At 39.1% G+C, this 27,902-nt stretch overlaps 1 protein-coding gene across 7 annotated transcripts; it reads left to right on the forward strand.

The window, feature by feature from the left end:
- Positions 1–858: 858 nt before the first annotated feature.
- On the forward strand, positions 859–27,902 carry FBXO38 (F-box protein 38). 7 transcript variants are annotated; one of them, XM_049829122.1, is made up of 22 exons: positions 859–948; positions 3,640–3,825; positions 4,714–4,847; positions 5,973–6,136; positions 6,535–6,700; positions 7,047–7,184; positions 7,489–7,626; positions 8,047–8,140; positions 8,569–8,699; positions 9,014–9,184; positions 9,439–9,581; positions 10,450–10,672; positions 11,360–11,479; positions 13,673–13,852; positions 15,653–16,372; positions 19,402–19,502; positions 21,186–21,288; positions 22,324–22,490; positions 23,665–23,810; positions 24,642–24,745; positions 25,018–25,131; positions 26,419–27,900. In XM_049829122.1, exons 2-22 carry the CDS (start codon positions 3,698–3,700, stop codon positions 26,595–26,597), a joined length of 3,564 nt encoding a protein of 1,187 aa, XP_049685079.1. In that variant the 5' UTR covers positions 859–948; positions 3,640–3,697; the 3' UTR covers positions 26,598–27,900. The 7 variants fall into 7 exon arrangements, with proteins under 7 accessions (XP_049685079.1, XP_049685080.1, XP_049685081.1 ...); XM_049829123.1 differs by having other exon boundaries at positions 865–948; positions 3,684–3,825; XM_049829124.1 differs by lacking the exon at positions 859–948 and adding an exon at positions 989–1,006 and having other exon boundaries at positions 3,684–3,825; positions 26,419–27,901.

The following is a 27,902-nucleotide window of genomic DNA, read 5'->3' on the forward strand; positions in this document are numbered from 1 at the left end:
TTACATCGTGCTCAGATCTCACAGTATCCGATACATTCTCAATACCTGCCACCCCCCTTCCCATCCTGTGATATAAAACACATGTATCATTCCCTTGGTCTATGGACCACCCCTCTAAAATGCCCACAAATATCCACAAACAACATTGGGCTCCGTCTGTTACGGCGGTCACTCAGGGCAGGAGAGGTGGTGTGTTGCTCGGAGTTATTGGGCACCAAAGCCAGCTCAGGTCAGGCCACTGCTGCATTTGCACTGCTTCTTGTAAGGCTTGTCCCCCATTGGGAGGGGTATAATTTTTGTAAATTACACTTCTCTCCATATGTGTGCAAAGTGACCTCAGAGTCTCACTGCAGCCTGTGAGCTGTTTTAATCCACACCTCGAGGTTACACTGCCACACAAGCATGCTTGCTGTTGTCCTGCCTGAACTCACCAATCTTTCAGGGTTTCCTCAGTTCCTTCTCTTTCAAAATACCGAATTTATGTCCCTGTACCTCAGAAGGCATTTAATGCTCTCAGGAGTCTGACCTGGGGATCTCTGCCCAGTCACCGGGTCGGCAGACACACGTCCTGCCAGCCGCTGCAGGGCGAGATGAGAGCAGGGCGGCCGCGGCCGTGGTTGTGGCCGTGGGAGGTCGCGCGGGGACCTCCAGCGTGGGTGGCGAGGGGCCGGCCGCGGCTGAACTGTAGCCACCACAGATATGGCGGCCCCTAGACGACGCATTGAAGATGGCGGACGCGACGCCGCACTCAAGATGTCGGCAGGAAAGCCCCGCCCCTCACTGCCCTCAAGATGGCGGCGGGGCGGGGCGTCCCCGCTCCCGCCCCCGGTCGGCGCCGGAAGTGGAACCGGAAGCGCGGTGGCGCTGGCGGAAGGGGAGGCGGAGGAAGCGGCTGCCGGGGTTGGCCCTCCCCCGCGGCCACAATAACAGGGCGGCGCTGAGGGACAGGTAGGGAGCGACGGGCCGGCGGCGGGGGGCTGAGCCGGCGGGGGTACGGCGGAGCTCGGTGAGCCGGAGGCTGCCGCCTCCCGTTCTCTTGCGGCGGGTGGGCCTGGTAGGGTGGAGCGGTGCCGTGCCGTGCCGCTGTCCCCCTTCGCCGGCTGGGGCTGTCGTTGTCCGGCACCGGGGCCTCGGGGCGGCCCGGCCCGGGGCCGGTGACGGCCGTTCCTCGGCGTGACAGGCCCTGAGGAAAACTGCTGTCCTTCCTGCTGCTGCGGGGGAGGGGGAAGGCCCTGAGACGCCGCGTTAGGGGCGGCTGCACCCCCCACCCCCCCTTCGCTGAGGGAATCGGCCGCGTTTGGGCCGGCTGCAGCGAAGAGGGCTGTGGGAAAACCTGCTTTTATATCGCTTATCTAAGCAAAAATAAACTTGTTCCTTTTTTTTTTTTCCCTTCTCCCCATAAGGAAACACGCCTCTTAAATTAGCACTTGCCAGACCGTCCCTAGCTATCCTCTCCCAAATTTTCTCTAAAGCCGTCATTTCTATGGGGCGATGTGGGTCTCCCCGTGGCTTTTAAAGCTTTTTAGGTTCAGTGTAGTAGTTATTAACCAAGAAGATAACACATTGAGCTGTTGTTTCATACAAAGACTCTCCTGAATTAATTGAGTTGGGGAGAGCAAAAACTCCGTTTAGTCAGGTTTATTAAATAGCTGAGGGTTGTGTTTTTTTTGTTAAATGGGGTCAGCTTCTTAATGTAGAATGAGATGTTAAAGCTGCACGCGTTAGCTCAAAATAGCTTCAAGAGGAGCATGTATTTTGCAGAAACTGCTGCCTCATAAGAGGCTAGGTCATTCTTTTTCCCCTTTACTTAATGGCAGGAGCCAAACTAAGCTACAGTCCAAACTCAGAGGGCAGGTTGTGCTTATTGCATTTAAATCTTACATTATTCTTTCAGACATTTTCCCTATATGCTGGTCTCTTTGTTAATATCTTTCTTTTTCTTACTTTATATCACAGTGCTTTTAATGCTGTCCTTTAAATACTGCTGTATTGTACTCCGTCATGTGTCTGCATCACTCTAGAATTTTTTTGCATTGTATCCTGCCCTCTGTTCAAATTGAGTCATCAGGTGACATTCACTGGGAGTCTGTGTAATACTTATTTTCATCGGAATGCAATCTCATAAGTAGCTTGAAGTCAATTTGGGGCTTCATGAAGTTGAACAACATTACAATGCAGTATTATGAACATACTAAACCCTTCCAGTGTGCACCAAGAGGAAGAGTAGTACGTGTGCAGGCAGCAAACTCAGTGTCTAGGTTTTGCTGGAGAAGTCCCAGCCAATCCAAAGGAGTAGACGTATGTTTCATGCTATTGATGGGCAGAAGGTGCTAATTTAGTTATTTTAATATTTTTAGAATAACATTTTAAATAAAATTAATTATTACAACATACCATTGTTAATTTAAAATGCATACAAAAATGTGTGAAAGCATGTTTGTCAACAATTAGATCACAGTGAAGCTATTGATATTACAAATTTTGTGCTAGTATATAAATATTTTGTGCTGGAGAAGGCAAAATTTCTCTTTTTCATTTCTATGAGGTACTTTGTCTTCCCAGTTGCCGCTTCCCATAATGTGAAGCAAACACTGTGGTATATTTACATCACAGTGAATGCAGTAACAGACACATCTCGTAAGTTTTCCAAAATCTGTCTTTTTTTAAATTTCTTTCTTCTCATCCACTGAATTTTGGTACTCAACCTGTTAAACAGGTTTACTGAGTTAATGATGCTTTACCCTACTTACTAGAAAGCATTCCTCAGCTAAATAGCAGTAGTGAAGACGTTTCTCATGCCGTTCATCTGCATGAGGTGTTAATTCAGTTATTCTAATGTTAACATTAAGTTCATATTTATTTTAGTTACTTATTTATTACTACTTGTAATCAATTTGTATGTTTTTAAATGAAACATGTATTATTGTTATTTCAGTCCTCCTGTGTCTGTATGCATACTGCAGGAACAATGTAGACACAAACATGTTAATTCAGTAAGGGGAAAGAGGAGAGGATATCCTGCACGTTGCTGCTGAGGCAAGGTCTTTCAGTTTTTCTGGAGCTTTGATCTTTAACTAAGCAACCTGAATATTTTATTTGGTATTCTAACTTCTAAGAAGAGCTAGTTTGAGGACATTTAATAGAGCATTTTTGGGGAATGATCAGTAGGAGCCTGTTTTTTCTAAAAGGGAAATTATTTATTTTTCTGCTAGATAGAGGCTTTGGGCTTTCTTTTTCACTGGAATATGACTAGTTAGTATTTGCTTGGTAACCTCTGTAGTCTTTGCACAGCTTTCGTGTGATTTGTCTTTGTCAACTAGTGTGTGGATGGTATCCTGAAGACATATTATTCACACAGAAGAAGTGATCTGTGATGAAACCTGTGGTGATTTTCCTCTTTGTTAATTTCCCTTAGCTTAGAGGAACTTTCTCATTTCTAGTTTATCTAATAATTGTCAGGTTAAGTCTGAGACCTCGTGTGCTAGGCAAACTATAACTTGTTGGAAGCATTTTTCTATTTCTTAGCTAACTCAGTTGAGCTCTACTGGGGCTCATTTATTGGCAGATTTTGCTGGTTTTTTTCAGTAAACAAAGCTTAACTGGTGTGTCCTCCTCTACTCTGTCCCTTTTCTCTTTCAGTTGCACTGAATTTGCATAACATTGTGAACATTTCCTTTCATCAGAAATCATTGCAAATATGGGTCCCCGGCGGAAAAATGTGAAACCATGCTCAGTGAACAGGGAAGGCTCTGAGTCTACCAAAGCTGATGAGCCAAAAGATTACATGAACCAACTCTCTCATGAAGTGCTTTGCCACATCTTTAGGTAAGCAACTTGTTGGAAGTCATTTTATTGTTTATTATTATATTGTTTTCTATTTTATTCTCAATTTACCTGCATTGATGCTTGTGTCACATAGTATTCATGAAGTGTAGATGTACCATGAGTGAACTGGTGGATAAAAACTGGAAAAAAAGGGGTGATAAATGTTTTTTTCAGTCCCAGAATTCATTTGGATATTTGAAAATTAATTTATGTGAATGTCATGAATGGTAGAATGAAGAAGAAATAAATAAGTGATTTAATTCTGTTCACCAGTGTATGGTAACAAGTATTTAAGTGCAGAAATTGATTTCAGTGCAGAAATGTATCTCAGGTAGTACATAGTTGAGGTGCATGGTTTGAAATTGTTGCACCTGCCTCATAGTGTGCGGAAGGGAACTTGGATGAGTATATAATCTTCCCTACAGCACAGTCCTTCTCCAAGATGTTCGCTTAAGCCTATTATATTCAAAATATAATGCCTTACTGACAAGTTCTTTAAAAACAGTAGCTTTCCAAAATGTTTGCAAATTGAGCATGCTAGTATGTACTAGAAAGTGAAAGTACCTTTAATTAAACCATGTAGAAACTATTGTGGCAAATGGTTCGGTCAGCAGTATTTATTAGAGAACTAAAGCATCTCTCCATTTTTCTGTTATATTTGTACCTTAAATATCCTATATTCAGTGTCAAAAACTGGTGAGTCATTGTGCTTAGCAAAATTTCACACTTTATTAGAGCATGGTGTGAAAATTCTCTTTGAATTAATGTTATTAGGTGTTAGAAATACATGAATTTGTGTAGTCATGCTAGGGATGTTCTTTAGTTTGGAAAAAGTCAAAAAGGATCCACCTTTGATAAATCAGAGGGGTGTTTTTTCCTCTCCCAAAGGTACCTTCCCTTGCAGGATATCATGTGCATGGAATGCCTGTCCCGGAAGCTGAAGGAAGCAGTCACTCTTTATCTGCGAGTAGTGAAGGTTGTGGATCTGTGTGCAGGCCGTTGGTGGGAATACATGCCCACTGGTGAGTAATGCACTCACTCAAGATATGGCATTAAAGTGGTATTGAGCAAAAATGTCTGTGCTATCCTGGTATTTATAATGACATATGTAGGGTAAATTTTCAAAAGCAGTAAAAGGAGTTGGATGTTTAATTCCTTTTGACTTTTGTGAGATTTGGGTGGCTTCCTTGTGTATGTGGTTTGGAAAATTTATCTCTGTGTGTGTATAGATATATATGTTAGATACTACTGTAGCAGAAATGGGGATTCTCTGTAGCAATCTGTAAATACAATCTGTGTTTGTCTGATTATTGTAAGGGAGTTAATCCAAGGGTTAATCCAAGAAGAGGCTGTTTGCATGCAGGCAGGAAAAAATACAATGGAATGAGAGAGCAACTCATCTGCCAACACTTAACAATGTAAGAATAAATAAGTTTTGATGTCACACCTCAAGCCATCTTCAGATCAATAGATAAATTTGGCAACCTAGGTCAACCCTGTGAGTATTAGGATTTCTGTTGGATATAAATTACGCTGCTGGGATTTGCTGGGGGAGAGAGATAAAATGAGTGAATTCTAAAAGTTAGAGGATCTGCAAAGTTAGATTTATTAGGGCTAACATCAGGTAGATGGTTAGACCTAACCTTAAATAGATGTAAATACAGGTAACTTACTAGTTTAAAATCCTTTGTATGTGTTGTCTTATGTTAGATTAAAATAATCCTTTGCTTTAAGAAACTGTTTTATTTCTTTGAGAATTGTGAGCTGTGGTGAATAGTGATGAACTGCATATAACTGATCCAGCTGGGCATTTTTGAGCCATGTAGTTGATAAATGGAATTTAGAGATAAAAAGCCTGACAGTCCGCAGAGGTGCTTCATTTGAGAAGGGAGAAAGTATAGTTAACCCTGTAGCCATGCAACTCCACTGAAGGAAACCTATAGCAAGCCTGCAAAATTCAAGGCAGAAGAGTATGTAGGTCATGATTTCTAGAATCTGGAAGTAGAAGACAAGCTATTGCTTCACTGAGTATATCTTTCGACATTGTCGAATTTATACTACCATATAAAGAACAATGTATTTGGCTTTTCCTTTACAGCTAGGTGTTTACTGTCACACAAATACCAAATCTGCTGTTGTCATCTTAGGTTTCACTGATTCCAGTTTCCTAACGCTGCTGAGGAAGATGCCAGACATTGAACAACTTTATGGTCTTCATCCCAGGTATCTTGAAAGACGCAGAGTCCGTGGCCATGAAGCTTTCAGTATTCCTGGAGTTTTAGAGGCTTTGCAGGCCTGTCCAAATCTGCTGGTGAGTGGTTAGACTCAAGAGAGAACCTCCTTCAGCAGCTGAGGTGATGCATGTTAACAGCAGAAGAAATGTGGCAGGGACTCATTGCTTACAGGGCTTTGTGTTCAGACCCGGGGTTTTATTCAGATCTGGCTATACAGAGTAACAGTTAACTGTGACAATATTTGCAATTGAGTACTATTTTTAGTTGCACCAGTGGGAATCACAGGTGCTCTTAAGTCCAGAAATGAATTAAAACTCTGATCCCTCTGCTTTTAAAGAGGCAGGTCTGGCTACAAATTGAAAGTGAAATAACACATTGCATTATGTATTGTGTGTTATTGAGAAGTTTACGTGGTTAAGAGGATGTTGTTGCTTGAACTGGTGTTAGAGCGTTTGCTTTGCTTCCTTTTATCCAGGGTGTTGAGACCTCTCATTTAGAGCTGGTGGAAGCTATTTGGACATACATGCCACAAGTTCACATTTTAGGGAAGTTTCGTAATCGTAATGGTGCTTTTCCAATTCCTCCTGAGAACAAGCTGAAAATTCCTATAGGAGCTAAAATTCAGACTTTGCACTTAGTAGGTGAGTGTGGTAATGGTGAAGTAGTTGGTTTCAACACAGGTGAATTTAAAGGCTTTGAAACTCTGCAAGATTGTAATTCTTTTTAAGAGAGGAAATTTGGCATGTGGCATTTTTGAAATATTAGGTGCTATGTATATGATAGCAAGCCCAAAGGGCAAATTCTAAAAAACTGTTGACAGACTAAGGTGAAGAAGTTGTGTTTAAAATGTTTACAGTTTTTCTCACATGCCACATAGCAAAGACAAGACTTCCTTTTTAAAGCCAGAATGTTAATCCAAAGAAATCTATCCTAGAGTTTATAGTTTAAACCTTGTTTAAAATGTTTGTTTTGTTTATGTATTATTAGGGGTGAATGTCCCTGAGATTCCTTGTATCCCAATGCTGAGGCACCTTTATTTGAAGTGGGTGAGACTCACCAAACCACAGCCTTTTAAAGATTTCCTTTGTATCAGCTTACGTGCTTTTGTCATGAGGAACTGTGCCGGTAAGAGGGATTCATATATGGAGGGGATGTTTTAGCATGTAGGAAATCTAATTCTATTAAAGCTGTATAGGCACCAACTGTAAATGGAAATCTTAGAACACAGAATTCTGAAAACAGTCATTGTTTTATTCAAGGTGTTGGGTAGAAATGTATCCCGCTCCTGTAAATTGTTTGGTGTTATGTAGTTCTGTTGACTTCCTGATCTAGATGGATATATGTGGACATTTTTTAATTCTTTAGTGTGATACGTTCAATGTTGTTAAGTGAGAAACCTTCTTTGTCTATATTGGTTTGTTCTGTGTAGGACCCACAAATTCTTTGAAGTATGTTCCCCTAGTGACAGGCCTGGCTTCTGCTCGAAATTTGGAGCACTTAGAACTGGTTCGTGTTCCATTTCTTGGAGGACTTATCCAGCACGTGGTAGAAGATAGCTGGAGATCAGGTATGAAACTTCTTACCCATGTGCTTAAAACAAACAGATAAATAAAAACTATTACAAAATACTGGAGGCATGTGAAGCATTTTTTTTGTCTGTAGCATATCCTTTCTTGATCATTATTTTAAAGGTATCAAGTTTGGAACTATGGTTATGGTGCTAAATATGGCTCCGTATTGAGTATTGTTTTGATCTTTTAACTGCAATGAACTATTGACTGATAAGCTAATCCTCCAGTTGCATTTGCTGGTGAGTAGAACTAGCAGGATTGGAGGGGAATTGGGTGCAAATATGTGTTTTATTGATTTGCTAAAAAAGATGTGTTTTGTTAATTCATTTGTCAAGACAACACTGGTGGAAATGTATAAGGCTTAAGGTTGTGATGTGTGACTGAGGTGAACTAATTTTTTATTTTTTATTTGCCAGGAGGTTTTAGGAATTTGCACACTATAGTTCTGGGAGCTTGCAAGAATGCACTCGAAGTGGATCTTGGCTACCTCATCATAACTGCTGCACGAAGGTATGGGCCTTTAGATCTTTCTTTTCCCCCCCTTCTCCTTTCTCAAAATAAGTATCTTAGTAATGAAGTCAAAGAACGTGAAGAAATAGAACAAACTTCAAAAATTGAAGGAATGAACATTTAAACTTTATGTAACAGGAGTATTCTGTGGTTAAAATAACTGGAGTTATGTCTATTTCTGAGCCACTTTGTGTCATAAGCCTTTTTTCTTAGACCTGTGTCTGAAAAGCGTGGTGCTGTTAGTCTCACAACTATATTGCTATGTAACTGCCTAATATTGCCATAAAGATACAACATATACCCTCTTAATCCTGCCATTTTTGAAAGAATATTTCTTTTTATTATGAGAGGGCTTCTTCTTGAGTGGTTTCTATGGCGATTGTGTTTTGGCATGCCTTTTAATAGGAACAATTCTTAATTGCATTCAGGTTGCATGAAGTGCGGATCCAGCCTTCCTTGACCAAAGATGGTGTTTTTTCTGCTCTGAAGATGGCTGAACTGGAATTTCCACAGTTTGAAACTCTTCATCTAGGATATGTTGATGAGTTTTTATTACAGTGTATGACATTTTTTATGTACATAAATTATTTGATAAATACAAAGATTAAATAAGTTGGTGTGTTTTCAATAATTTTCTAAGAGTGATTAAAAAGAATTACATACCCACATTGAGGCTGGTGATATCATACAGCCAAATACGTTTTTCTTCACTTCCTGAAACCCTTACTGAAATTGGGAAAGTCTTAGCTTTATTGAATTGAAGTAATAATCTGATCCATTTTGCAAAATTGAACTAAAATAGGGATTTAGAAAATCATGCTATAAAAGGCAAGTTTCTGGAATTTACTGCTGTGTTTTCAACCTTTTTCATAGGTAAAATGACGAATGGAGACTTGGTGAAGTACGGCTTGGCTGATGTGGTTGAAAATCCAGGAATTATTACAGATATTGGTATGAAAGCTGTAAATGAAGTTTTTTCTTGCATCAAGTATCTGGTCATTTACAACTGCCCACATCTACATAACCCAAATAATTGGATCACAGGTATTGCACACCTTTGAAATTTTAGAGATGTTACATGAATTGCTGTGATACTAAACCAGAGTTTTTCTGCTCATAGTACTGCTTGTTCTATTTCTTATTAAGTACAGTAGATGATGCTTGGTTTGGAACCAGAAAGATGCTGGTAACAGTCAGAATGGAGATACAGAAGATGTCTACTCTCAAATCTGAAAAGGGTATAATAAAAAAAAGTGAGATAGGAATCCTTCAGGAAATGCATCTCTTCTCTTCTGCAGATCATTCAAGGTGGACCCGACTGGTTGACCTCACCCTGGTGCGATGCCATGCGATAAAGCTAGATTCTTTTAGTCAGTTCATTGAGTTATTGCCAAGCTTAGAATTTATTTCTCTGGACCAGATGTTCCGAGAACCTCCTAAGGTGAGTCTCGGGGAACAGTTTTGCTTTTTATTGTTGCCAGCTCAGTGGAAATATGGTAAGCTCCAGCTGTTATGCAGTCTTTTAAAAGTTGTAATTAAATAGTTTGGTAAATAAATGGCTTTGGTTTGCAGTTGCTATTATCATATGTTAGGGAGAATGATGCTTCTTCTGCAGATGGGAGCAGTGGCAAGGTATGATATTGTATGAATATGTGACCAGGAAATAAGACTCACATTGATTCTGTGTTTCTATTGAGGTCTCTGGTGCTACTTCGTTTTGCTGCTGCTTTTTGTATGATTTTTTTTCAGGCTTAGGGATCTGTTTACAATGTTAAGGCATTTTTATGATTTTGTAGTGGGTGAAATGGGGGTACTGTTCTCCTGTTGGAGTGCTTTCAGAGCTTAGGAATTTTATTTCTTTGTCCCATTTCCACAATGTAACACAAATCTTTGTAACAGCTGTTGCAATGTAAGAAAATAGCCTATGTAAAAAAAATACTTTGATAATTAATTTTATCTCGAGGCTATGGTGTTCTGGGAAGACTGTATAATCTTCTATTTGTATTGATGTTATATGATCTCATAGCAAATGAAATACGATTTAGTAATGTAAGATTATATGCTTTGCGGAGTTCCCTTTCATTAAGAGTTTAACGGAGTGTTAGTTTTCTGGGTTGCCAAACATAAGATGGATCTCTGCAATGTGTAGCATAAGGAAGTACTAGCAATGATTTCCCTGTTCTCCACGTGCATATTGTTCTGCTGTCCTGGGTACTACTGACAGAACGCTTTTTCTGTTGGCATTAGAATACATTGTTGAGATAATGTATCTGTGTTTTCAAATCTTAATAGTTGCTCTTTGTTGTCAGGGTTGTGCTCGTGTGGGCCTAAGTGCAGGCACAGGAATTGGTGTCTCATCTGCCCTAGTCAGCAATCAGAACTCTAACAATGACAATGACAACAACAATAACCACCAGAATAACAATAACCCAAACATCCACCACAACAATCACCAACACCCAAATGACCAGAATGAGGAGAATGAGTTGCGGCAAGATGGTCAAGCTGAAGAGCAGCAGATTGCAGCTGAGGGTAATCTCTGATCTTTGAACTTTTGTACGGAGTGATTTTGTTTGCATTGCCACTTACATAGGGTCCTAGAGAAGATATGAATGTAGATTGAAAGCTTGTTGCTCTTTCAGTTCTGGTACGTAACTTCAATCTTTTCTGAGGGCTGTCTGCACATCTCTGATACCTGTGTGATAAAAGCTGTCTTTATATTGTATCTAATAGCTGTTATAGGCACATTACAATTCAGTGATATATGTCAGTACAGATCTTAGCAGTGTAGAGTTTCAGTGTGATAGTCATCTGTGGAAGTGTGAAATGTTTTCTAGGCACCTCTGGTCAGAGCTGGGAGTACATCACAGTGTCAGATGGTATATTTTTAAATTTACCCAGCAAAGGCAGAATTCATTGGAGGGAGTGAATATGTAAAGCCTGGTTGTGCTGCTTACTGCAGTAGAACAAGACTTTTGAGGAGGAGTAGCAGATTTGGGAGAAGTAAACCCCAGAAGTTAGGCTGGGACCTTGGCTAAAGAGATGTAGAACAAATCTGTGAGAGACTTCATGCAACCTAGAGACTCACTGAAGGAATCAAGGCAGCTATTATCTCTTGATGATTCTCTGACTCTCTGTGGGTACTGGTTGAATTCCTCCTATGTTTATGGGCTCTGTTCCTTCTGTTTCCTCTTCTTGACCTCATCTTAATCTTTTCAGCACTGAATGAGATGGAGGAGGTGGCACAGGAAGAAGGGATGGCTGCTGGGCAGGGCCAGAATGAGCTCCCGGCTCACAGCCAGGCTGTTGTTCCGATGGAGGTCGATGAAGAGCAAGCAGGTAACTCTTGTTTTTGGAAGAAACTATCTTTTTGGTATCCCCTTCTTGAGGGGCTAAATTTTCAGTGTAAGGCTGGTTTTGGATGTTTTTCTTCAACTGGATTGTCTGCTGTGTTTGGAATAATGATGCTAGCACAGCTTACTGCTGTGAAGAAATTTATTCTGGTTTAAAGTCTGTTTCACAGTCCCCAGTTTTCTTTTGCATATGGAGTAAAATATCTTGATCTTAAAGTCTTATTTGTGTGCCCAGTGTAATAAGACTCCAAAGCTGTATTGGGGCTGCATGGCAAGGTTTTGGTAGTGTCAGGGCTACAGGGGTGGCTTATGTGGGTAGCTGCTAGAAGCTTCCCCTATATCCAACAGAGCCAATGCCAGCTGGCTCCAAGACAGACCCACTGCTGGGCAAGGCTGAGCCTCAGCGATGGTGGTAGCACCTGTGTGATAACATATTTAAGAAGGGAAAAAAAGTTGCTGGGGCACAGAAGTTGCAGCCATAGAGAGGAGTGAGAACGTGCAAGAGAAACAACCCTGCAGACACCAAGGTCAGTGAAGGAGGAGTGGGGCCAGAGGTGCTCTGGGCACTGGAGCAGAGATTTCCCTGCAGCCTGTGGGGAAGACCATGGTGAGGCAGGCTGTTCCCCTGCAGCCCATGGAGGTCCATGGTGGAGCAGATCTCCACCTGCAGCCCGGGGAGGACACCACGTCAGAGCAGGTGGATGCCCGAAGGAGGCTGCGACCCCGTGGGAAGCCTGTGTTGGAGCAGGGTCCTGGCGGGACCTGTGGCCCTGTGGAGAGAGTAGCCCACGCTGGAGCAGTCTGTTCCTGAAGGACTGCACCCCATGGAAAGGACCCATGCTGGAGCAGTTCATGAAGAACTGCTGCCTGTGGGAAAGACCCATGTTGGAGAAGTTCATGAAGAACTGTCTCCCTTGGAAGGGACCCCACGCTGGAGCAGAGGAAGAGTGTGAGGAGTCCTGCCCCTGAAGAGGAAGGAGCGGCAAAGACAACGTGTGATGAACTGACTGTAACCCCCATTCCCCATCCCCCTGTGCTGCTGGAGGGGAGGGGCTAGGTAGAGAATTTGGGAGTGAAGCTGTGCCTGGGAAGAAGGGAGGGGTGGGGGGAAGGTGTTTTAAGATTTGGTTTTATTTCTCATTATTCTGGTTTAAATGGCAATAAATTAAATTAATTTTCCCCCAGTTGAGTCTGTTTTGCCTATGACAGTAATTGGTACATGATCTCTCCCCATCCTTATCTGGACCCACAAGCCTTTCTTTATATTTTCTCTCCCCTGTCCAGCTGAGGAGGGGGAGTGATAGAGCAGCTGCGTGGTGCTTAGTTGCTGGCTGGGGTTAAACCACGACAGAATGCCTGAATGAACTTGTCATGTTCCTATGTTGGTGTTAACTACCTTACTTCTTTCACTGCAGCATGTAGATTCTTTTTTGCCTTTTTTTCTTTTTTTAAGCCAGAACAATTTGTTCCAATGTTAACTGAATTTGTATTAGTGACATAAGGCAGTCTTGATTTCTTTTATAGCCACTATTTGCTGGACAACATAGTTTTCTACTAAATATGCCAACAACACTAACATACATGTATGCTGGATCTGTTCACTTTTTCAAGATAGCTCCTGAAAAGGTTATTTAACTTCATGTTCCTTTCCTGTGTTACTCACAGGCAGATACATCATTGTGATTTGGTTAATGCCTTCAGTTAGTAGCCAAGAGAGGTAACTAACAAAGCACATTTATACTGAAGCTTGATAATTCGTGCTTCTCCTTTCCACTTCTAGTGGTGGGATTTAGCAGGATAATTGCAGATGTTCTGACCAACATTTCTGTCTTTGTGGTGGAGGTTTCAGGGACTGCTTATAATATGAACTTGTGCAGTTACTCATACTATTGTGGAAGAACCTTTAAACTGTTCTGAAGTAGAGAAACATTACAGAAAACCTGTGTTTTGTCTTACATTGTGACACTCTTCCCCTTCCAAACTAGAATGCTTTAATGCTGAAATACAGTGTTTTGCTCTTCTTGTATTTGGATTTTAATGAGGGACCCACAGAATGGTTGGCTAAATTGAATCAGATTAATCTCTTGTCATTTTTTAAAGCAATTCTAGAAGTTCTTCAGCCCTTTAATCCATGCTTGGCTTATTTTTACATGAACTGTTGGTATTCTACTGTTTTCAGGACCAAGTGGCATTCAGCCTGTTGTAAAAGCAGCACCTATTACTGTCCATGATTCAGACAGTGAGGATGAGGAAGAAAACATGGGGACTTCAAGAGCCTGCATCTCTAACAGCATTGCACAGAATTACTCAGATGGTGAAGAGAAAAGCAGGGATCCAGTGGAAACTAGAGAACCTTCAGGTGTGGAACAGATTGTTTCCTGGGCACTGTTAAGCAAAATTTATTCTAAAGTTCAGTCTTTCCACCTTGTTCAGTTTTATTTCTAGCTTTGTAACAGGCATGCTTGTTTGTTTGCCCCCTACTCTTTTCTTCCTGTTGTAAATCTAGAATGAAGGTGTAAGGACACATGTCTCTGAGCTCCTATCACATAGTTGCTGTACAGAAACACAGAGATAGAGGTGCTGCACTGCTTTGCATGCAGAAACCTGCAACTCTTTTGGATTTCCAAGTGCACAGAATTTATCATGTCTGTGAAGCCAAATTTGCAGCTATGTTGTCTATATGATTCATCTGTCAGAGCACTGCTGCTGAAACAAAATGTGACCATTGGGGCAAATGTGTGAGTTGTAGACATCTTTTGGTTCATTGGGGCTCTGTGGGAGTGTCCTGAAGGGGGCACTTTAAGATCAACTTTACTTTGATGGGAGCTTTGGAGATTATTTAGAATTCTCAGGGTGATGTTCAGTACTGTATTCACTTTTGAACAACACTTACTATTACAGCATGTGTATTATTATTATTAGTGTATCTATTTTATTATGACTTATTCAGAGTTAGAGGTCTAGAACTTCATTGTAATATGACAGCTATAGAGAGTCATAGAAAAGGACATTCCCGATCTTTTGAGTTTACAGCTATAACCGGCACATCTGTGGCACCAAGTCCAAGTCCTGCTTCTGATGCCATATGATGTATGTCCTTGCCAGCAACATAGATGACATGGTATTTCCTGAATTTTATATTCTAAGTGAAGTAGTTTCTTATGTACACAAGAAAGGAGGAAGTTGAAGTCGATTTTCGATCTATAAGTAATTGACAGATGAAGTACATACAGTATTAGGCCTTAACAAATACTTAGTGAAGCAGTTAACATAAGGATCTTGCATTGTGAAGGACTGAGAAATGTACTGGTCTAGTACTGGTTTAATTTCTGCAAAGCCTAGGACATATCAAAGCTGTAATGGATCAAGTATCTCCCTATTGTAACTAGTATACTCCCGACACATCAGCCTCCCTGTCATTTTAGTACATTTCAAGACTGGTGGTTTGAACTTGGAAATCTGTAGAGTGCTGTGCTTATAGTGTAGATGTCAGTTGTGGTTTGAGGGTTGAAATAACCTGTGTTTGGAGACAATTTGCATAAACTTTTGTAGTGCCAATAATGTTTTTTCCACGCTTGGTTTAGTGTAATTAGCTGAGAGGATTAAGACAGTAGACATTAAGTTCCAATTGCTATTTGTACACTGTTTGGTATGGTTTTTTATTCATCTATAAACTGAGTCTACTGTAACCTATTGACACCACTTTCACTGCCCAGGACGGGGAGCTAAGGATTGCTACTGAAAGCATAAACTTTATTCCTGTCTATGTTACTATTTAATTCTTCAGATTTATTCCTCATACTTAAGAAAACAGGAGCCTATTATCAGTGTGCTTTTCATATTTTTATGCTTTGGCCTTTTTAACCAGTTAGCTGCTTTGTGAAAATATTAGTCTATTTGGCAAATATGTATCTCATTTACTGACAAACACCCCAGCACATCACTGCAAAAATAGCTGCAAGATGTTACAGAGATTCAGCAACTGCTAAAATATTACTAATTACCATAGCATGTGAATAGTGGCATGGTCCTGACAAGACTTGTCATTGGCCTCTAGGCTGCTTTCTGTTTTAAGTAGTCTCCAACAGAGTAGCACTCAGCATTTATTTAAACTGCATATTAGGTTGTCTCATTGTTCTCTCTCGCTTAACTCTTACAGTGAGGGGAAAAGGCAAGACACCACTGCGGAAGAGATGTAGTGCCAGCCAAGTGGGCCAGACAAAGCAGTTCCATACTGAGGAAAGCAGCTGTGAGAAAGGTTGTCAAGTAACAAGTGAGCAGATTAAAGCAGACATGAAAGCAGCAAGTGACATGCCTGAAAGGAACAAAAGCAAGGATTCTTACCCAGGCTGCAGTAATGCTACGGGATCAACGGGAACATCCAGCTCCTGCAGTGCTGTTTCTCCTAGCCCTGACTGTGCACAGACAGCTAATAGCCACTCTCCTGGCACCAGTCCAGCAATTGGAGATGAATCCAGGCAGTGTGTCTGCTCGCCTTGTAAAAGTGAAGGTTCCAGCAAGAGAGAGACTGAGGAGAGCTCTATTTGTTCCAGGTGTTCCTGCTACAAGCCACAGGATACACAACAGAGGACTAGTGGGTGTTGCGATGGGGAATGCCCATCCACGAGTGGAGCCTCCAGGAATGGACCAAACAGCGCTGGGTCAGATTTTGCACTTAGGACTCTGCCAAACTGTGGGCCTCCAGGAGAGACAAGTGATGAGAGGACTAGTGGGAGCGCCTGTGGGCCTGCCAGTGAGGAGGAGAGCATGGGCTCACAGAGAAGGAGCTGTGAAATGGAGTATAAGGAAGAGTATCCTCGCCGACCACTAACAAGAGCTAGAAGCAAGCTGTCCCATGTCCCTCTGGTGTCAGAGTCAGGTATGACCTATATTAATATCTGAGTTAACTACTGTGCTGGCATGAGATAGTATTGAACAACCGCAACACCCACAGATAATACTGAAGTTAAATGTGAAGTTTATTGGTTAATAATTTAAAACTAATTGGTTTGTCAAAGGGTCAGAATATTGATGGAACAGAAATGGCTGACTTCACTGCCGTAGCTAGGTAAAATAACAGATCTCTCTGAAAGAGTGCCAGTGACTTTTTTTCTCCATGCAAGTATTTCTGTATGTGTTATCCGTACATACTAAACAGTTTTTGATTTACTCATTTGAAAACCAAATGCAACTTCTTTTGACAGCTTCTCTCTTCCTGTGAAGGCTGTTATTCATTGAAACATAAGACTGTCTCCCCCATTAAAATTCTCCCTTTAAAAGGAAGAAGACAGCAGGTATGCTCAGATCTTAGCAAGAAGGCAGAAGTTAGTAACTGATACTTTATCAACCAATAAAGAAAGCCATAACTATAATTGAGCCAAGCTTGTGCACCTGCCTATTCAATTCTACTTGCAAGCGTATAAGGTGTAGTGATCAAACTTATTGAAGATTGTCTTTTTATTAAATAGGTTCTTGCTTTGCATCCTGTAAACCAAACAAAACCAAAATCCTGAAGGGCTTGAATGAAGCCAGAAATGTTGGGAGAAAAGAATACATGTGAGAGGGACACTTGCTGTTTCTTCCAAATATACTCGCTTTCCAAAATAATCATCTTAGTCTGGCATAGCACACTTTATAATTACATCATATATCCAGGATTCTTTGCTGAGATATCTAGCAAGTAAAATGAAACTGAAAAATGAAAAGTGCTAGTTACAAAGCTGCATGCATTGGAGGTAGAAGAGATTCATAGCAAATTTGTATCTCTGTTAACGTTCAGTGATTCAAACACAAGACGTCCTAGTGTCTTTCCAGTTTGTCTTAATCTTCTCAAGTGTTAACAAAACCTAAATCACCTAGGATATTGTTCTGTAGCTAGATGCATCTCAGATTGAAGAAATGATCTTGATATTAAATTTAAAATGTCTGTTTTCTACCTTGCTCCATTATGATTAGTGACTAGTCTACAAAAATGAAAAGAAAATATTTCTTCTCTATCCTTATCCATTACAAAAACATTAAGTCAGTCAGATCTAAGCATTAAATTAGGGTATCTTTCTGAAAGTATCTCTGTTTTCATATTTCAGTTCTTAGGAAAAAGATCTGTTCTGCTTATGGAGAAAAATGTCTCAGTATTCCCTATATTTAGCCTGTACAAGTCAGAACTGTTTGCCCAGCCCCCTGCAGTTATGTGTATATCTTTATGCACTTATTTTCCTCTTTGAAGCATCAGATATTAGCTGATGCTTGAGGCAGAGACTTGATGTGTCATTTTATCTTTTAAATCTGTGTTTAATACATATGACAGTGAGGCTTCTTCTGCCTGGCTGTTATAGTGCTTTTCTTCACTAGGATAGGATATACAACTCATTTGAGTATAACCTGAAAATGCTTTGTTACAAGTTGGAAATGTTTTTCCATAAATAGTCTAAAAATGTGCCTTGAATATGACTGCTTTCTATTATTCTAGCATAAATGACATTGTAGTTTTTGGCTTCTGTAACAAACCTGTATTTGACAGTAGAAGTATTTTTTTTCCTTGTAAATTTTTTACTCATATTGAACAGTGGAACAAGTCAAATATTAAAGACAGTGAAATTTTGAAAGCATTATCACCACAGACTAGCTGGCTAAAGGATGACTCAAGTGTGTAATTTTGATTTTTACTTAAGTAAAGATGTAAGCCACACTTTTTCTTGTAATAAATGTTTGGGTTTTTTAAACTTGTTTTAGTCTGCATTTGTAGTGAAGCATTTTAGAATGCGTGTTATATTAAACCTTCTGTAAAGATTGCTTGGCCTTGGGTTGTACCTTGAACAATTAAACACAAAATTGGAAAGTTTTTTCTATAATATAGCTAGGAATTGTATTTCAATATCTGTAGATACTCTAGGGACTGTCAAAAAATTTCCCTGGGGATGATGATTCATGGGTGCCACAAAGTTGAGTACTTAATACTACATCTTTCAAGCTGTGGATCCCCTAAAGCAGTAACCTGAATTCTGGAGCTCATAGGCCCACTGAATGTCACACGTTAATTAATAGTTTACATGTATTGGTGGAATTTGATGATGTTAAGTAGGAAAAGAGATATTTTTTAATGTTAATGGTAGCATAGCATGAAGTAGTTCATATATCGTCTCTAATGTTTTGCACTTCTATCTTTATTGTGAATCTTTGTAAACATGCCATATGTTTTAACAAAAAAGTCAAAGGAAGCTTAATTTCAGTAAAATAATTTCTCATTTTGATCTGTTAATCACAGAAAATTAATTCTAGGGCATTTTTTTTCTCTTACTGTAGGAAGTAAGGGTGGTCATCTATCATAATTTCTTTCCAAAGCCTCACCTTTTAAATCAAGCAGGAGTTTGATGTCACTGGTACATGAAATGGAGTAAGAAGCAGCTTGGGAACATCTAAGTATTTTATACTTGGGCATCCTTTGCCATATTAAGAAAAACTTAGTGACAGTTATAAAGAGCAGACTTTTGAGCAGCTTGAGATTATTTCTACTATTTAAAACATTACAGCTACTTTGGTTCTTGTGTTTGTCAAGAATGTTCGGTTTGCTGCAGAGAACCAAGTGTAACCTAACAATCTTCTGTTCTTTTCTTGGCTCTGCATCTTTCTGTGATGCTGAACTTGTAGGTTCAGCATTCCTGTGTTTTCATCTATAAACAGCCCACCCCCCTGCCCCAAGTTATTTAGTATGAATGATACTGAGCAACAAACCTGAAACTGGTTTTTGTGCAAGGAAAAGTGATATAGTTGTTTTCAAGCCAGACAGGTATTTTGATCTGGTTATGTAAGAAATGTATGTTCTTATTGGGTGTTTTCAGCTAGGGAATGCCTCTATTGTTATCCTGAAATGTAAACAGAGGAAAGATTTTTCTGGTTTTCTGTTTCCAGAGGTGGCTAAGCCAAAGCCACGGCAAACCACAAAGCGGAAAAGGACAGCTGACAAGTCCACAAGTACAAGTGATCCAGTTATTGAAGATGATCATGTTCAAGTAAGGTCTTTTTCTTCACTTTCTACGGTTTATCAGCTGGGGATGCTCATGGATAATGATGTAATTATACAAGCTTGTCCTCCATGTAGAGCCAGATGAGTTGTAACTGATGTTGCTGCTCTCTTTGATTTTAACTATATACAGGAAATTTCTGTTAGGTGCAATGATACTCTGGCCTGAGAGGAGCAAAGTATAAGCTAAAGCTAAACTTGAAGTTTGTCAGATGCTCCTGGCTATAGTGCTGCATGAAGTCCTGCCTTCCTACAGTGTCCTTCTTGATATGCAGAAAGAAAATTTATTCTCTGGCATATATATTTTTAAATGACAGCATAGGCTACTGCTCTTAAAAGAAACATGGGATACATAATGAACTCTGGACATAGCAACTCAGCTGTTAGTTTGCAGGGTGGAGGTTCTCTTAGTATACAAGTAACATGAGTTAATTCTTCTGCAGTGACGATCAGTTATGGGAGGCAAAATTGCAAGGTCTGGCTTCACTGTATTGAGGCTGTTTACCCAAGGCTTATATTCTAGCCAAGCATGAGGTTGTTTCAGAGAGTGACTCTGAACATCTAACTTAAACTTGTCTTCTGAGTTCTGCTGTAGAGGAGCCTCCTGCATTTATTTTGCCCTCTCTGTCCAGTGAAGAACTTAGCCATGCTGATTTAAGATAGCTTTTGTGAATGTCCCCCATATGTTTTTCTGACTACTAGGATGCATTACAGCTTTTGTAATTAGCATAAAAGATATTTTTGTGTACGTGATTTTTCTTCTTAAAATATGCCATTTTGAAAGAACAGTATTGTTTTATTTTTAAATTTTTTTAACTACCTCTGGTTACAAGAAATAGCTTAAATTACTGGAACTGAAAGAAGCCATTGCAGAGTGCTTCTTTTTTCCTCTTTACATGTGTTTACTTTGTTTTAATAGAACTCTGTTTAATCTTCTTTGTATAATTTGTCAGCTTCATTCTTGGGCTGTGAAGTTTTGCTAGAATTTTTAGTGATAAAACTTTGAAAAATTTAGATAAAACGCCCCAAAATCCTTTCTTATTGCATTCTCCCTGTGCTGATGCTATTGGAAATGATTCTGCTTGAATTTGATGCATGCTTTATTTTTCTATCTATAAAGGATTAAGTAAGTTACATATGTAATTTTCAACCCTCCATGTGAGGTATTCCTCTGAGATAGCACTGGTAAAATACACTAGTACAGGAAGTTCAAACCATAATTCTCTGCCATACCTTCTTTCTTGTGTTTAAACAATGTAACTGTCCAGAATTGCCATTTTTGTTATCGTGGTTGAAAAACAGAAATTGAATAGTAGAGAATTTGAAGTTCCTGACAGATGATACTTAGGTTTTCTGATAGAAATTGTGCTGTCTGATATGACTTCTCTTTTTAACCTTGTGAATTTGTTCTTTTGTGTTTTGTGATGTTGCTGATCAGCAACATCATCTGATCAGCAGCATATTCTTTTTTTCTCATTGCCATCAGTAGCCTAGTTGTCTCAAGTACATGTTGCAAACAAAAGCTGTATTATACTGATTAGTATCCAGTTAATATCCTAATATCCCTCTGTATCTGGCAGTATCTTCTAAAATTCATTTTATTTTAATTTTTTTCTTTGTTTTTACCCTGATAGATGATTTCTTTTTTTTTTTTTTTTTTAATTTTCACCAGGTACTAACTTTGAAATCCAAAAACCTTGTTGGAATCACCTTGACCAATTGTGGAATAACAGATTTGGTACTGAAAGACTGTCCCAAAATGATGTTCATACATGGTATGTAGTTAATGTCATGCGTACCTCCTCCACCTAGCATTAGTAGAAATTTCTGAAAATTAAAGTCAGTCCACTGCTTATTTTGTGTTCATCAGCTGCTTTGCTACATATCAGACTGATGCTTAGAACACCAAATATTACTGCTTCTCAGTTTGAATGCCTCTTTCCTTATAAGTTGTAACAGGTTTAATAAAGATTAATATCTGAAAATCAACAGGTGAAATTACATGACAAGAAGATGAGATGTTTATTGAAGAGTGATGATACAGTAATTGGAAATTGATGAAAAACTACTGTGTTTTTTCTCTCATTTCTTCCTGCTTCTATAGATTGTTTAGCTGACATGATGATACTTTCCTCCTTGACATGATAAAAATCTGTTTTAAATTATGGCACTTAGGCTGTATTAGATTCACATGCCAGGGTATATGACTAGTTCTGTATTGAAGCATTGGGTCATTTATTGTTTTCTGCAACATCTACGATAAATATCACTTTTTCTTCTGAAATGAGGTATCTCTACTTAGCAGAGAATGAAGAAATTATTTCTTTATTCCAGAATACTTCAGAACATACATTAATTTTGAACTAATTTTGGTTACGTGAGCATCATTGCTAGAAAGGAAATAGCTTTATTTTACATTGTGTGGCTTCACAATACTCTGTATTTGATCTGATTTTTGAAGTCAGTGGTTTTCAGTTGTGGCAGTCCATAGACCATTTCAGGGGGCTTTGTGAAAAGAAAAAAGAGAGAAGAAGGTTATTGTTAGATTAAATTGGACATGCCCTTTTAAAAGGACTCTTCTTACAAGTTCACAAATTAGAAGTTTGATAATAATGTGGAAGAAATGAACAGCTGGTCTATTTATACTTAAGTTGCCAGCTATCCAAACTACTTCAGTAATTGTCTGTTACATTACTTGTTTGCCTTCTTTTGAAACAATTGACTTTGAAAATCTCTGATGGGAGGCTTCTAAGGTCTTTTCAATATTGTATTTCTTTTCTTTTTTAATAATTTTGTTTGCTGATTTATAGCTACAAGGTGCCGTGTATTGAAACACTTAAAAGTAGAAAATGCACCAGTTGTCAATCGGTTTGACTATGCCCAGTGCAAGAAGTTAAACATGGATCAGGTTCTGGATCAGATTCTCAGGATGCCACCAGAAAGAAACCGGATCATTTATCTTCGTCCAATGCAACAGGTTCACAACCGACTTTCATTTATCATTTAATCATGAACAGATCTGAAGTTCTGCTTGTATTCTTTCACCACTCTTGCTTCATGTGTTTTTCAATTAATGCAAGAAATGTAAATGTTACAAGAACACAACTCTGAGAAACTTGTTTATTGAAACTTTAGACCATCAAGGCTTTTATTACAGATTCTGGAACTTGGATGATACTGAATTTTAAGACTTAATGTTATCATCTCCAATATTCATTGCATTAGAAGATACTGTAAAAAATCATGATGCATTGAATACATTCCAAACTGAATAACTAAAAGTAACTGTAAGAACCTAGATGCTACTAAGTCAGCTTGTAGTTCTGTATAAGCAGAAGCATGACGTAGGCATAGGTATCTGAAATCTTTAACCCATGTCCTATTAGATTTAGTAACAGCAGGTAGTGTTTTGAATACTACTTTGCTGAAAGATGCATCCTCTTTTGATGCTAAACACTGTTCCAAGACAGTTGTGGTACTGGCAGCCACCCTTTCCTCCCCCAGATTACGTGTAGGAGATGTAAGCACTGACATTTAGTGAATTGTTGAGGTCATTTGGCAAGTAATTGAGAGGGCTTAATTTAAGATCCAGAATGGTTTTTTGACTTTATCACTCTCACCAGAGCATTCTGTATTATACTGTGCTGCTTCTGTAATGCAAAGTAATGCTTTTTCTGGCTCAGTTTGCCTGACCAATGAGGAAAGAATGATTTGATATAAAAGCTGGCTTTTCTTTGAAACCACATCTCTTGCTTTAGCTCTTAGAGGACAGTGGTAAGACTGTTAGGAAAAACAAAACAAAGCAAACAACCCAAACAATGAAAAAACAACCCCTCCCCCTAAGCCAGAGACAAATTCTAAGAAAATTAACATAGTTTAGACCATTATGTGATTTTATGAAAGTTAACTTACATATTGGAGTTGAGAAATCAGAAAACAGATATTTCCCATCAGACTCTACTGCTTGAGAAGATTCATTGGCAAAGCTGCACTAGGAAAGTTGTACTCCGCTTTATCACCTATTTGATTATGTATGCTGTTAAAATTTCTTTCGCCCAGAATTTGGAGGATTTGGTAGATATCTGCTCTTGACTCTAAAATCACATCTCTTTGTTTCTCTCGGTTACAAATCTCTTTGCTGCCTTTCACAGGTAGACACGTTGACTCTCGAGCAAAAGATATTTAGTGGCCCTTATCCGTACCACATTTGCATAATTCATGAATTCAGTAACCCACCTAATGTTCGCAATAAGGTGCGCATTCGGAGCTGGATGGACACAATAGCAAATATCAACCAGTGAGTACTTGCCCTTCAATAACTTTACAGAAAAGGTATTCAATCCTGATTCAGCACCTACAGCTTCAGTCAAAGCTGTAGACTTGCTGTATTCTGTTAGCCAAATTAAAAAAAAAAAGTTTGTTGACTAGCAAAGGTTGAATTCTAGATGGTCCAGTGTAGAATTTCAATGTCAAGATGTATCTAATACAAAATGTAGATTAAATAAACCTAACCATATGAAAAATACTGTCAAATTCTCCAGTTCTGTTCCATCCAGCAGTAATGCAATTGAACATTGAAGCAGTCAGGATGGCTGAGGAATATCTTCAAATCTGAGAACAAGTTCCTTTTATTAAAAAAGAGAGACTGATTTACTCCAAGAAATAATGTCAGTTTCTGGGGAAGATGATGTGCAATCATTATCAGCTCCTTACTGAGGAGCAAAAATTCCCAGCAGCAGGGAATTGTATACAGTGGCTCTCGTCCAACTGTGTTAAACCAGTGTTTTTGTTGTCCTGGTTTTTCACTAAAATGACTAAGAGAACAAATTTACTTTTGAAGTTTTGTTTAGTTGCAGCTATGCTGGATTGTTCCTTACAGATAGAAAGCTATGCTTAAAAGGTAGCTTAATTGGTTGCTCATCTAAACCATATGTATTTTCTGCCGTTACTCTCAAAAGTTGAAGGGATTGCACACTGAGTTTGTGTGAGGGTCTTAGAGAAGTGTTTCTATGGATTCAGGCTCATTAAAGGAAAGGTTGTGTAATAGGATTTCCCATTTAGTTTTTCACCCTTCTGCCTTCACATTTCCTATTGCTACTGGCTGTAATCTCTTCCTCCTTCTCTCTAGAGAGCTTATTAAATATGAATTCTTCCCTGAAGCTACACGAACTGATGAAGACCTGAAGAAATACACTAAGTACCCTTGGGGACGAGATATTTACACTTTAGAAGGTGAGTGTTTATAGAGAGCTGAAAGCTGATGATCAGTCTCTTACTAAGATAAGTAACTTTGCATCAAGTTACAAGAGACACGAATAGTAGTAATTCTTGTGAGGAAAGTGGACGACCTTTGGCACAGAGTAGGGGAACTGAAGTGAGGAGGTGCTTTTCCTGCATTAGAGTGACCAGTCTATGTGATATCAGTGAATTTTACTTGATGAAGGGTGCTGATGCTGCAGGAGTGACATTGTCCTCTTCGTATCCTCATCCTGTCTGTCTTCTAGGCATTGTGGATGGTGCCCCTTACTCCATGATTACTGACTTCCCATGGTTAAGATCACTGAGAACAGCAGAGCCAAACAGCTATGCTAGATATGACTTTGAGGATGATGAGAGAAGTGAGTAATCTTTTTTGATGTGTTCAAAGAACTTTAACTTTTTGCTTGGTCCCAAGCTGACAATGCATTCCTTTATTTTTCAGTTTTCTAATTCTTATGCTATTTTTGGTAGACTGTAAATAACTCTAGCAGTGTTGGGCGCTGGATGAGGAGGGGATCCAGCAGAGGAAAGGTCCATAGTGCTACAACAGGGTATTGACCAGCTGGAGACACCTAATACTGACAAAATCAGAGCGCCAGTGTGGTGCTTAGCCTAAAAACATGATGGGATTGTCATATCCAAAAGAATGAGTGCATTTAAAACACATACAAAACTAACATTGTGATGCATAGTCCCAGCATTTCATGTTCTGTGGAGTTTACTGGCATGAAAGCTCAGCTGGACTACTGCCTCTGGCTTTGCTTTATGAAAGGTGGTTAAGGTAGGCTGAAGAGAGTCCAGCAAAGAGAAATAAGAGTCACAGAAACTTGGGAGAAAAGAGGAAAGAACTGGACTTGAAAACTCTGAAACAGAGATGATGTGGGTTAGAGCTCATCTTATAAAATATTACAGTGAGCAGTTCCTAGGGCTCAATTAAGAACCTTGCTTTTGGTAGCAGGGAAAAATAGGTACTTCCACTGTTTAATTAGGAAAATCTTGGAATCTTCATTACAGGTATTTTTAATTGACATTGTTTTGGATATTCTTATCTAGCTCCAGTTCAAGGGGATAAAGCTCAAGAGGATGAGGAAGAAATCTTTTTTGGCTATACCTTTCTCTGTGGTTTCTTTTTTTTATTTTTATTTTATTTGAAGCTGATTCATAGACTCAATGCTTGTAGTTCAGTACGTAGTCTGAATTATAAAAAATTGATATGTATTTGATTTAAAAGAGTAATTAGATTAAACATGATGTTAAAGCCATAAAAAATAAAGGCAAGGCTGCTGCTTTATCCCTAATTGCTCTTGTTTATAAAACATTTAAGTGATCACTGAAATGGATAACCTGAAAGCATGTCGGATAAGTCTCAGGAGGAAGGCTTTGTTATGCGCTGGGATTCCCTTCACTCACAGACATATGGATTTTGCGTACATTAAATGAGTATTGGAGCTATCGAAAGGTTTAAACATGAGGAAGGCAGAATACCTTTTCTGCTTGAATAATATTCCTTAAACGTGGTTGCTCAATGGAAAATTTTTCCGTTTGCTCTGTTTTCCAATCTTAATCTCATTTAATGCAAAACAGATACGCTTGTGAATTTCTTTATAAGAAAGACTCTAGTTTTTGTTCTTATGTGACTTCCACAGCTACAATTTATGCACCCCGAAGGAAAGGACAATTGTCTGCAGACATCTGTATGGAAACAATAGGAGAAGAGATCTCTGAACTGCGCCAGATGAAAAAAGGTGTATTCCAACGTGTGGTGGCTATCTTCATCCATTACTGTGATGTCAATGGTGAACCGGTAGAGGATGATTACATTTGAGTGGATACTCTCCCTAACCTGTCATCTCTTCCTAAATTCTGATTGGCACTGCCAGCCAAGAAAGCACGTGGATTCTCTCTGAATGCAAAGCATTTTCTTGAAACACATATTTTGCAGTTGCTCTCACACAGTTTGGAAAAGAGTATGTAGTAAATGTATAATGAAAAGTAAAAATTGTATACTAAGATTTGTACATAGAGGAAACAAAAGAAAAAGTTCCTAATACTGAGACTTTATTTCATATGTTTATACAATTTAATTTAAATTCCATTGTAATGAAGGCCAATAATTAGGAACAGGGAAGAATATTTGACTTTTTCAGCCCATACAATTCATAGCAGTATTTTTTTTTCTTATGAACAAAATCCCATTTGCTGTGTTCAAAAGAGTCATCAGAGTCTCTTTTAATCTGTGCCTTTTTCTTGAGCATTTAAGAGTCCAGTCTGAGTAAACCTGTTGAGCACAATCTTTGTGTCTTGTGTGCGTTTTTCAAAGGGAGAGAATTATTCTACAGCTGTTGAAAAGGAAGCCAAAAGCAGAGAAAAAGTAGAAAAGTTGGTGATGTATGGTAGTTTCCAGAGTTCATTGAAAACATTTTTGGGGAAAGAAAAACCCCACATTTAACACCTTGGAAACAGAATATACGTTCTAAAGCATTTTGTACTGTTAGATTTCATTTTAATGGTGTATTTGACTCTCCAGTATGAAAAATAAGTTGCTAATTGTTGGTTCCACTTTCTTTAACGTAAATCTGAACATACTAACTGGGTGAAAGCTGAATTTTCCCTAAAGACAGGCAGGAAAAGAGATGTGTAATTGCTTAGCAATAGCTGTGTCAGTACAAGATCCATCTGACTCAAAACCAGTGAGCTTTCAGGCTGATTCATGCTCACTCATGAATGCAGATTTTCCAGATGGTCAGTAAATACTGCTGCTCTTTGCCCCTGGATGCTTGTTTTTATTGTATATAGAAAATGTCTCTGGTTCCCACAGTATCCAGATGTTTTGTGGGTATGTCCAGAATTGGCTGCAAGTCCAGGATACAGGTATAAAAATGCACAAGTTAGTGTTAAACTAGCTGGCTTGTGTGCTGTTAGTAATGTGCCCTGTGGGGGTGGGAGACCTCCTAAAGGCTAATTTGCTGTGCTGTGAAAGTGTCTGCATGCATACACAGCTGTGACTGCACAAATGCACCTTTAGATGTGCCATATGATCAACTATGGCCTCATCTATCGTTCATGCTTTTTTAAAGTTGCTGAGTTACTAGCCTAACAAATGACAGTTTACTTACTGTTGTAAAAGCTG

The sequence above is a fragment of the Accipiter gentilis genome, chromosome 26, assembly GCF_929443795.1.
Source record: "Accipiter gentilis chromosome 26, bAccGen1.1, whole genome shotgun sequence".
In the NCBI taxonomy this organism is placed as follows: Eukaryota; Metazoa; Chordata; class Aves; order Accipitriformes; family Accipitridae; genus Astur; species Astur gentilis.